General features: G+C 56.5%; 1 protein-coding gene across 5 annotated transcripts; it reads left to right on the forward strand.

Moving 5' to 3' along the window:
• Window positions 1-951: 951 nt before the first annotated feature.
• LOC120755838 (peroxynitrite isomerase THAP4-like) lies at window positions 952-8,115 on the forward strand. Of its 5 annotated transcripts, none has more exons than XM_040071395.2 (5): window positions 952-1,270; window positions 4,177-4,772; window positions 5,320-5,425; window positions 6,330-6,431; window positions 6,644-8,115. In XM_040071395.2, the coding sequence occupies exons 2-5, from the start codon at window positions 4,407-4,409 to the stop codon at window positions 7,192-7,194; spliced, it is 1,125 nt and encodes a 374-aa protein (XP_039927329.1). In that variant the 5' UTR covers window positions 952-1,270; window positions 4,177-4,406; the 3' UTR covers window positions 7,195-8,115. The 5 variants fall into 5 exon arrangements, with proteins under 5 accessions (XP_039927329.1, XP_039927339.1, XP_058277735.1 ...); XM_040071405.2 differs by having other exon boundaries at window positions 952-1,114; XM_058421752.1 differs by lacking the exon at window positions 952-1,270 and adding an exon at window positions 2,028-2,148.
• The last annotated feature ends 2,826 nt before the right edge of the window (window positions 8,116-10,941 follow it).

Here is a 10,941-nt window from a genome sequence, read left to right on the forward strand (position 1 = left end):
GGGTTAAGGTTGGCCGATTCCTTCTTCTCACCCAGCAGCCATAAATTAACCTGAGCCGTTTGGCACAGGGGCATTTGCTCCAGGGATTTTAACTCTTTGCCCTCCGGGTCCTACGCCAGCATCCTGCTATATAAAAACTGGATATTGTGCTCCCGTGTCTATTAATTTTTTATTATTATTATTAATTGTTGACAAGAACCAGCTGGAATGTCATTGTCCAGGCCGTTATTCTGGCTGCATGGATAAGATTCCTGGATGCATGGCTGTTAAGGAAATTTCCCTGAGTGCCCATGCAGGAGCCACTGTGGAGTCACAGCAGAGCATCACCAGAGCTGGGCCCGGCTCCTGTCTGATCCCACACCACACTCACACAAGTTTCCTCACGGACTCCATCCCAGATTTTCCACAGGGGAGCCTCGGGCAGCTGGATCCTCACAAAAATTTAATCTTGCTACAACGACAGGGTAACTGCTCAAGGTAGTGCCTCCATGGCGCGACCCCAAACAAAGGAATTCCACCCCCTCCCCGAGCTTTTCTCCCCTCACGGTCTGAACAGAGAATGGGATGGTCGGCTCCCGCTGTGTCCCTGAGTGTCCCTCGCTGCGCCCTTTGTTATGGAAAGGCCGGGCATTCCCCGGCCCCTGGCCTCGGGCGCCGGATTGTTTCCCTCCGCAGCGCCCGGGGTGCTCTTGCAAATCAACCTGGGTCAGATCGAACGGGGCCGTTTTTCCATTTCCCGCTCCACCCCCGAGCTCCAGGAGGTTCAGGGGGTGTTGGAGGAGGTAGGGAATGACCTTTCCCCGGTTCTCGGGATTACCCCGAGTTCCATCCCGTTCTTCAGGGGACAGAAGTGGTTTTCTAATCTGTGCAATTGTAGCAGCCAGGGCTCCGAGAAGATAAGAGAGCGTTCTAAGCACTGATAAGGAGCAGGATAAAACAGGATGTGGCTGGAGAGGGGAGCACGGCAGATAGCCTCGCGCTGTTCCAGCTCCTCCTAGGGACGCGGGGACGGCAAGCACAGGACACGGCCAGCGGGGAAGCGAGCAGGGGGATCTGCAGAGGAGGATCGAAACCACCACAGCCCCTCAAAGCCCTCCGACCCAATTCCAGAAAAGTCCGGCAGCAGGATTGCGCACACTCCCTCATTTGCATGGGAAGTGGGAAACCTGATGCCGGGGCGGGGAAAATTTAGCCTTAAGAAGGTGCCCCCACAGCATCCCCGGGACCCTGCACACCCTGGACACCCCGATCGGCGCTGGAGCCAGGACTGGTGATGTTCCCTGACCTCTCCCCTCCTGTCTTTTACTAAGGGGCTTAATCATCGCAATTTCCATGCCAAGTGTACCGTTTACTAATCGAACTTCGTAGCTCTTTTGGGACCCTCCGGCGTTTGTCGTTTATTTTGTACCCCGGGCGTCTCTACGCCTGAGGAACTTCCCTCCCCTTTGGAGCGGGACATGGCACTGCTCGTTAGACATCCTCCTTCAGAGACCTTTTGCTCCTGTTCAGGGTTCCTCACGGGGTTGAGGACGTGTCTTGTGAGGACACGATTTATTCCCTTTACTAACGAGAGTCTGGATTTGTCACCTGTCACTTTGTCGGTGGCGTCGTGGGGAAAAAAATAGAGAAACAGAGGTGTCTGAGTCAGGGAAGAGCCTGTTTGGGGTCAGAGCTCCTTTTCCTTAAAGGAAGCTTCCTTAAAGGACCTGGCTTGCATGCGTGTTTCTGCTTTTGTTCGGATGTTTGATTAGCTGGCTAGAAATTTCAGGGGTTTTAATTAAAATTGTCAAACGCCACGGGTCGTTCTGCAGCGGGAGGGGAAGGGAAGAGCGAGGCTGAAGTCAGAGGAGGAACTGAGTGGCTGCCACCCCCCAAATCCCGGGATTCGAGGAATCTTTGCATTGGGAAGAAAGGCGGGGGGAGGCGCGGGCCGGTCCCAGAGTCCGCCTGCGCTCCAGGCGGGGGAGGGTCCCTCCGCTCCCCCGGCCAGGGACCGCGTCCCACCGGTGCTAGGTGGCCGATCTCGGAGCTCCGGTCCCGACCCGCGGCCGGTGCTTGGTGAAGGATCTCGGAGCTCCGGTCCCGACCCGCGGTCGGTGCTCGGTGAGGAGTCCCGGGGCTCCAGTCCCGACCCACGGCCTGTGCTCGGTGAGCGATGTCGGAGCTTCGTTCCCGACCCGCGGGCGGTGCTCGGTGAAGGATCTCGGAGCTCCGGTCCCGACCGCGGCCGGTGCTCGGTGAAGGATCTCGGAGCTCCGGTCCCGACCGCGCCCGGTGATCGGTGAAGGCTCCCGCGGTTTCGATCTTGCCGCCGTTGCCATGACAGCGAGCAGACGCCGCTCTCAATCTCCGCCCCCTTCCCTTCTCGTCCAATCAGCGCCCTGCTTTCGCCCCATTCACCAATGGGGATGAGCGCCCCTCCCGCCCTCTCCGCGTGAGGCCGGCGCGCGCCGGCGCGGCGGGCGGACCCAGCGGGCCAATGGCGTGAGGGAAGCGGTTAGGGCCGAGTTCCGATTGGCTGTTGCTGGCCGGAGCCGCCTGTGATTGGTCGGTGCGGCATGGGGCGGCTGAGGGGAAGGAAGATGGCGGCGCAGCGTGGCGCGGAGCGGAGTGCGCCGGGGCTGCACCGCGGGGTAACCGCTTCCCCCCACAGCTCTGGGGCGGGATGAGAGGCACAGACACCTCCGGCATGCGCAGGGGGTGAAAGCGGGGATGGACTGGAACGGTTTGTGTTGAAAAGGACCTGGGAGCCAATCCAGTGCCACCCCCTGCCATGGGCAAGGACACCTTCCACTGTCCCGGGCTGCTCCAAGCCCCAGTGTCCAGCCTGGCCTTGGACACTGCCAGGGTTATATCCACAGCTTCTCTGGGCACCCTGTGCCAGAGCCTCCTCACCCTCACAGCCAGGAATTCCTTTGCAATACCCTATGTCTCTTTCAGTTTAAAGCCATTCCCTGTGTCCTGTCCCTCCAGCCCTTGTCCCCAGTCCCTCTCCAGCTCTCCTGGAGTCCCTTCAGGCCCTGCCAGGGGCTCGGAGCTCTCCCTGGAGCCTTCTCCTCTCCAGGGGAACATTCCCAGCTCTCCCAGCCCAGCTCCAGAGCAGAGGGGCTCCAGCCCAGGAGCAGTTCCTGGGTCTCTTCTGGATTCACTCCAACGTGTCCCTGCCCTCCCTGTGCTGGGGGCACCTGGGCCCCAAGGAGCTGATGTGCTGCTGTGTCCCAAACTCCCATAAGAAGCCTGTTGGAGCAGGCTGTGGTTGTAGAAAAGGGGAACACAGAGGTGGGGCAGCCCCTCCTGGGGCTGCTTCCTTTCTGCTCCATGGAGATAAGGGCAAGGGGAAAAGGCAGTGCAGGAACTGGGTCGGGAAAGGGGCATGGAGTGTCAGCCAAAAATTGATCTAGGAGAGGTGGCTCAAGACTCCCAAAACCCCTTTCCAGAAAGCTCTGGGAGAAGGGACTGTGAGTCCTCACCCATTTACATGAAAAAGGACAAGCCTAATTCCAGGGCAGAGAAAATGTGAAAATGTCCCCGCAGAACGGATCAGTGCTGAAGCCAGGATATACTTCCCTCTTCCATCGGATCTCCCCTTCTCTCTTCCTTCTTGTCTTTTATTCCTTCTTCTTATTATCAGATGATAAGAAAAAAAAAAAAAAAAAAACCAAACAAAAAAAAACCAAACAAAACAAAACAAAAACCAAAAACCGCAAAAAAACCACCAAACACCAACAACCGATTTCCATGCTGAGTGTTTAATTTAATAATCAGATTCTGTGAGCTTTTTTTGGACTTTCTGATCATCATTCCTTTTTAACCATGGGCATCCTCAAACCTTGAATCTCCCACTCTTCAGAGCAGCGTGCAGCAGGATCCCTGGATGGTTTATTCCCGTTTTCAGTGTTCCTGTCCAAAGATCTCCTCCATGTTTGACGCTCATGAGACTCTCCTCTGATGTGATGGGTGACCCTTGGCACACACCGAACTTCCATTTTTTGGGAATTATTTGTCCCTCAGCCCTGTGCTGTGTGCTGGATAACCTTTGGAGCTCGGGATCCCTCGTGGATACACAAATGAACGAAGCTCACGTCTGTATGCACAGGGCAGGGGTTAATTAAATGTAAATCTGCATATTCAGGGGGCATTAAGCTGATTTTAAAGCTTCTTTTTTTTCCTTCTCAGATCGTTGATTTGAAGTAGCTGGGACAGACCTGACTCCTCTCCGTGGGGAGCTCCTGTGGGAAGTTCAGTCCCGTGTTTCACTCGGCCACCTCAGCTCCTCCTCTTTACCAAAACCATGGGGTTTTCTTAGAAATTCAGTCTTGCTTGGGACTGAGGTTGATTAGGAACTTCCTCCACTTTCTCCCTGGTGCGTTTTCTGGGGTTTTTCCCCCCGTTCCCGGTGCGTGACAATGGTTAATTGCGCGGCCCTGAACTGCCGGAACGCCACCAGCGGCGCCTACAAGAACAGCTCGGTCAGTTTTTATGGATTCCCCCTACAAAACAAACCCCTCCTGTGGCGGTGGATCCAAAACATGGGCCGGGACATGGACACCCCCTCCAGATACCAGTGCGTGTGCTCGGAGCATTTCGAGGAGAGCTCCTTCGAGACGGATCCTCTGAAAACCCGCAAGAGACGGCGCCTGCTGAAGGAAGCCGTTCCCAACAAATTCATCCTGGGGAAGGATGGCACCTGGCTCGTGGGGACCCCCCAGGGTTTGGAAAACATGATGAGCAGCAAAACCCGAAAACGGATCCGGAATTCCCAGCCCTGTGGGGTAATTGAGGGGCCGGATAATGGGGATAAATTAAATTAAAGGGAGATTTGTGTGTAAAGCCTTGGAAGCAGCTTGGAAAAATATCCCTTGGAGGGTTTAATTAATAATAACAATATTGCTATTCCCTAATAATAAGCTTTCATTACCAGGGAGGAGCTTTTCCAGCCAGCCTGACAGATCGTGGCACTGCCTCAAGGTTTATTTAAAAGACTGAATTATTTTATTTTTAATTGAAGGAAGAACCACATTCCCCGAGGGGGCTGGGCATGGATGCTGACCACGAATATCTCTTTTTATGACTAATTTCTGACCCAGTTGTTGGAGCAAATCATTGTTCTGGCTGAGTCACATCGCTTTAAAGCCTTTTCTCTCATTCTGGATTAGCAGTCGAAGGTTCTTATGTAAAATCCTTCATTAATATGCTGCTTACACATAGCACAGACATCGCTGGGAGCAGCTGGGAGGTGCCCACATGTTTAAACTGTTGGGATAAGAAGGTTTTCAGGGATTCGCAGCTTCCCTGATCGTGGAACATTTTGCTTTTCAGGTCCCCGGGATGTTTCCTGTGTGGCCACGCCTGCAGGATTGGCAGAATGAATTTTATAAGCAATTGCTGAAGGAGAAATATGGGTCTTTGATCACACTGGGGAAAGGTCAGTTTTCCATCTCCAAAGGGACACACGCTGGGTCTGGCCTGGCTCTTGTCACTCCTCAAACCCCTGGGTTTTTAGAGAGTTCACTTTAAAGTGCTCGTGAATCTTTGTGAGAGACAAGAAGCTCCCTAGTTTTCCTTTCAAAGGTTGAAGGACAGTTTAGGAACCCAGGGAATGCAGCTGCCGACCAAAACAAGGAACAAGGAGTGGAAAAGGTTTGGATACAGGAGCTGCAGTGACACATGGGTTCATTAATCCTGTACCCTCATTAATTACAGTGAGATGGTGTTTTCCTGATCCCTGGACCCTGATGTGTGTCTGAGTTTGGGATTCACTGAAGAGAATTGGTGCAGAAATAGTGAAATAACTTGAATGATGCCCAGAAAATGAAGAAATCTCGTTAATTAGCTTTAAATGCCCAACTGTATGTTTGCTTGAAGTCACTGATGTTTTAAATCTGAAGCTGTGAGCCCTCCCTGGCTCCTCAGCATTCAGGTAATTCCTTGGATTGATTCCTAGAAGAACCTGCTGAAATGTGGGGCGTTGCACAAGGAGGAATTAGCTGGGAAAGAGACAGGACTGAACTATAAAAATCCAGCAGCAGATGCCTGAATTTGGGGTTAAGGCTCAAATCTGAGACCTTCCACTTTTCTACATTTAATCTTCAACCTTCTGGGTGTAATTTCTGGAATATTTTATGAAAGCTGGAGCACAAATCCTGTTCACCTGCATCCCAAACACCCTTTTAGACACCGGGGCAGCTGCTGCTCCCTCCTCATTGGATCTTTTCCTGGAATAACAGAGATGCTCTTTAGAGAGTGGGTGATGCAGGGATTTGCTGGAAAACCGTCAAGGGGAAATATTAATAACCATCATTCCCATCTTCTTTCTGTTCCTTGTTCAGACTGTCCTATTGGCAAAAGCCATATCCCAGCAGGAGGAGCAGCACGGGTCAAGGATCCTCAGGATTTGGAGGGAAGGAAAATTCCTGCCAGCCTCAGCACAGGTGTGTGGTGTTGTGGGAATTCACTTAAAATTGGTAGGATTGGAGGGATGGGGGGATTCCAGCTCATCCCTGCTTTTTTTTTTTTTTTTTTTTTTTTTTTTTACCAAAAACTTAAAGGTTTTGTCCAGAAGCAGCGAATTGGGAATTGTTCTTTGGAGATTTGTGTTGTCTCACGTCAGACCCAGGGAACGTTTGGAATCTCTTTGTTCCAGGCCGTGGTGGCGCAGGAGGCGCGCAGCCGCACGGATCCTCCCCGGGAGCATCCCGAGCCCTGCGCTGCCGCAGCTCGGACCGGGCGGGGACATCGGGGAGCGGCCACAATCCGGCGGCAAATCCCACGGGAATCAGGAAGGGTAACAGCGTCCTGGCGGGGCAGGAGCTGGATGAGTTCAGGAGGTTCCTGCTGTACCACCAGGGCCAGCCCGAGGACGTGACGGCGCCGTGGTTCATCTGCGCCGAGTGCGGGAGGAGCTTTGCCCGCCACGCGTACCTGCTGCGGCACCAGCGCAGCCACGCCGGGCAGCGAGCCGTGCCCAGGAGAAACCCGCCCTCCACAGCCACCTCCGGAGGCATTTCCGCGTCATCCACCCGCCACAAGCCCGCCTGGGGTACAGCTTCGCAGCCAGACGTCAAAAATCCTGCCCTGACCAGAGGCGGGGTTTGTAGTCCCGCACGGAATAAAGTGGAGTTTGGGGGTAAGGCAGTTTTCCCGATTGGAAAGCAAATGGGTGGGAGATCCCGAGGCAGAGCTACAATTGAATAGGAAGATTAAAATAAAATACAGTAGTTAAAAAAATAAAAAATAAAACAAAATTACTGTCAGAGTCAAAATACAACCCTGTTGGTCAGGGTGTTGGCAGCAGTCCAGTTAAGTGGTGGCTGCAGTTGTCCTGCAGTGACAGATGTGGTTCTGTTGGAGCAATGATCCTGCAGCAGGGTGCAGTTTTCCTCTGAAGGTCCAGTGGTGGTGAAATGAGTCCAGAGTTCCTCTGGCACTCCAGTGCACACAGGCTGTGCTGCTGTTCCCAATCCCAGGTTTGATCCAGGTGGGAATGCCGGGCTCCTTCCCTGGGTGGAGCATCTCCCAATGGGATGATGGAATTGTATCGGCCATGCAGTGAGCCCGGATGGCCCAGGAACAGCAGAGATCCCCTGGAGGGAGGATGGGTCCTGGAAGGGATAAAGAAAACACTGCCCCAGCTGGTTTAGCACCTGGTGATAGAATACAAACTTGGTTACATCTTGCATTGCAACCCAAGATATGAATCGAGTTCTGATTCCGTTTGCTGCTGGCATAATGGTCACTGATTCGGACCTGGATAATTCCTGTTGTTCTTGCCATGCTCCATCCAGCTCCTCCTTGGAGCAGGAGTTGGATAGAGCAGCATTGGCTGTACCAAAAGGGGCATTAAAAAAACCTGGTACACCAAACATCACGTGCTGGAGAGCATCCAGAGCAGCACAGAGAAACACTGGGAGTTTTCAGGGATGAAAAATAAAGAATTGGGAGTGGGATTGTTTGGAAAAGCTGATGTTTGAAGCAGCTGATTCCGGGCATTATCTCCTCACTCTAGCTGCTCTCCCATTATTGTACCTGCAGAACTAACTCTTATTTTTGGGTTCTATTTTTATACTGACCCCCCGTTTTCCTGTGGAGTGAGATGCTGCTTTGGTTTCTGAAATTCTGGGGAGAAAAAAACTCATGGCTATGTTCCTAAAGTGTGTCAGTGATGTTCTTCTGGGAAGTGGAAATGCAGCAGGGAGAGGGTAAGATGAGAGGAGGGGTGGCTGTGGAGGCAGCACAAGCAGATTTTGTGTTTTCTCCCCATGTGCTGGTGGTTTTCAGTATTTTTGAATATTCCAGTTGAGTGCCAAGAGGGAAAATGTGTTGCCTCCAGTTGGAGGGGTGTCCTCAGTCACAGACTCCAGCTGGAATGAAGCCTCTGGGCTCAGCAGCCCCTGAGGAGCAGCAGAGAGCGCCCAGCTGGTGCTGTGCTGGAGTTCCAGGAGTTCTGAGCAGGATTGGGAAAACACACTTAGCCCCAAAGCATCCCGTCCATCCCAGGTACAGGAATGAGGTCCCAAAAACCTTTTGGCACTGGCTTCTCATTGTTTCCTTCTCATAAGTGAAGTCCCGGGGTTGCCTTTGCTTTTATTCCTCATAGAATCCCAGCATGGTTTGGATTGGAGGGACCTTCAGGATCATCCCATCCCACCCCTGCCGTGGGCAGGGACACCTTCCATTATCCCAGGTTGCTCCAAACCCTGTCCAGCCTGGCTTTGGACACTTCCAGGGATGCAGGGACAGCCACAGCTTCTCTGGAAATCCATTCCAGGGCCTCACCACCCTCACAGAGAACAATTCCTTCCCAATCTCCCATCCATCCCTGCCCTCTGGCAGTGGAAGCCATCCCCTGTGTCCTGTCCCTCCATCGCTTGTCCCCTGTCCCTCTCCAGGCTGGGATGCTCCAGTGTGGGATGTGGTTTTGCAGCCTGGACATCCTGCACTGCGAGAGCCCCAGCAGGAGGGAATGTGTCCTCCTGGACTGGGACACAACTCCATTCCCACAGAGGGAATGGTTCCTCTGGCTCCTGACCACTGGATCCCACGGGATGCTCCAGGACCTGGCACCCCTCACTGCTGAGGGGGCAGAGCTGCTGTGTCAGAGCCAGCTTTAGCTCCCCGCTGCCACAAAGAGCAGGTGCTGCCCTGGGGATCAAAGCTTCTCCCAGGAGGAACTGACATTCCCATGGAAATACCACCTGAATAGTGAGAGCTGTTTGGCAGATTTGGGGAATAAAGCGAGCAAACCCTGCCTGTGCTGGCAGCTGGTGAATCCATGGCTGAGGTGAAGAAACCTCAGAGGCTGAGGGAGCTGGGAAAGGGGCTGAGCCTGGAGAAAAGGAGGCTCGGGAGGAACCCTGTGGCTCTGCACAACTCCCTGACAGGAGGGGACAGCCGGGGGACGGCTCCCAGGGAACAGGGACGGAAAAATTGGAAATGGATTCATATTTGAACTGGATATTGGAGAAAACTTCACGAAAAAGGCTCAGCCCTGGAGCCATGGGACAGGGCCTGGGGGGCTTGGGGTGTCCCAGCTGGGGGAGAGTGCTGGAGGGGACAGGCAGCGATGGCATCCTGGAGGGAAATGGCTGCTGAGGCTCCCGTGACGCTGCTCAGGCTGTTAACCCTTCTTGTCCCGCTGCCCTCCCTTCCCCCGGGGCCGGGGTCATCCCGCTCCCTGTCCAGCCCAGGGGAGGCCCTGGCACGGCCCATCCATAGGATCCTGGAACACCGAGGCACTGGAGGAGCTTTTCCCGGGATAAGCCCGGGACCGTAATGCTTTTCTCTGGCCTGGCACCAGCCCCAGCCCCGGGACTGTTAAAACGAAAGGTTCCAGGGTCAGGATGAGCACACGGGGTGGTTCCCAAACCCAGACTGTCCCCGCTGCTAGGGTATTCTGGCCAGCACGGGGGTCCTGGCCTGGTCGGTCACGTCCTCTCCCCCCACAGCCCTCGGTGCCACCCAAATCTGTGATCACTGCACCCAAATCCTGTCCGCTGTCACCCACGCCCGCGTCAGCATCGGTGCTGATGCCGATGCAGAGACCGGCGCTGGTGGCAGAGCCGACACCGATTCCGCGGTGGTGCCAATGCTGGCGCCGGTGGCAGCGGTGGAGGTGGCACTGCCGCCGCCGGTGCCGCTGCCCGGTGCCCCGGTGCCACTGAGGCTGCCAGCGCCCGCCGCCGTGGCGGAGCCGCTGCCGGTGCCAGCGGACCGTGGCAGCGCCGGTGGCGGTGGCGGAGCAGCCGCGGGTGCCGGTGCGGGCGCTGGCGGCGGTGCCGGTGGCGGTCCCGGTGGCGGAGCCGCTCCCGGTGCCGGTAGGCGGCAGTGCTCCGCGCTCCGCGCTGCCGCCGCTCCCCGCCCGCTGCCGCCCAGCCCGGAGGAGGCGGATGCGATTCCCCGGCTGCCCGTGGCTGCTCGGCGGGGCGGCGGGGCCCGGCCCGTGCGCAGGCACCGACAGCGGCCCCGGTCCCGCTCCCGGCCCCGGCTCCGGCCCGGCCCCGCTCCGCGCTCGCCGCCGCCGCCGCCGCCCGGCCCCAGCCCCAGCCCCGGCCGCGGCCGCCGGGGCCCGGCCCAGCTCCGCGGGGCCATGGCCGAGTGGGCGCCCGCCCAGGTAAGCGCGGCCCGGGGCACCGGCACCGGCACCGGGCACCGGGCACCGGCACCGGCCGCGGGCGGAGCCGCCCCGCCCCCCCCCCTCCCGCCGCCGCCCGGCCCGGCCCGGCCCGGCCGGGACCCTCCGGCACCCCCAGCCCGCGGGGGCCCCCCCACCTCCGGGGATCGGACCCGCGGGGCCCCGGTGCCCCGGGATGTGGCTGAGCGCCCCCGCCCCGGGATGTCCGTGCCTCCCCGGTACGCGCTGGGCACCGCTGACCCGGGGTGTCCACGTGCCCTCGGGATGCCCCGGGGTGGCCCGGGATGTGCCCAGGGACGCGACCCGCGGTG

This window comes from Hirundo rustica, chromosome 1 (assembly GCF_015227805.2).
Source record: "Hirundo rustica isolate bHirRus1 chromosome 1, bHirRus1.pri.v3, whole genome shotgun sequence".
In the NCBI taxonomy this organism is placed as follows: Eukaryota; Metazoa; Chordata; class Aves; order Passeriformes; family Hirundinidae; genus Hirundo; species Hirundo rustica.

Coding starts and splice junctions, on each gene's coding strand:
- LOC120755838 (XM_040071395.2), top strand. CDS start 4,407: ATGGTTAATTGCGCGGCCCTGAACTGCCGGAACGCCACCAGCGGCGCC. Junction 4,773..5,319: donor GGAATTCCCAGCCCTGTGGG/GTAATTGAGGGG, acceptor TTTGCTTTTCAG/GTCCCCGGGATGTTTCCTGT. Junction 5,426..6,329: donor TTTGATCACACTGGGGAAAG/GTCAGTTTTCCA, acceptor TTCCTTGTTCAG/ACTGTCCTATTGGCAAAAGC.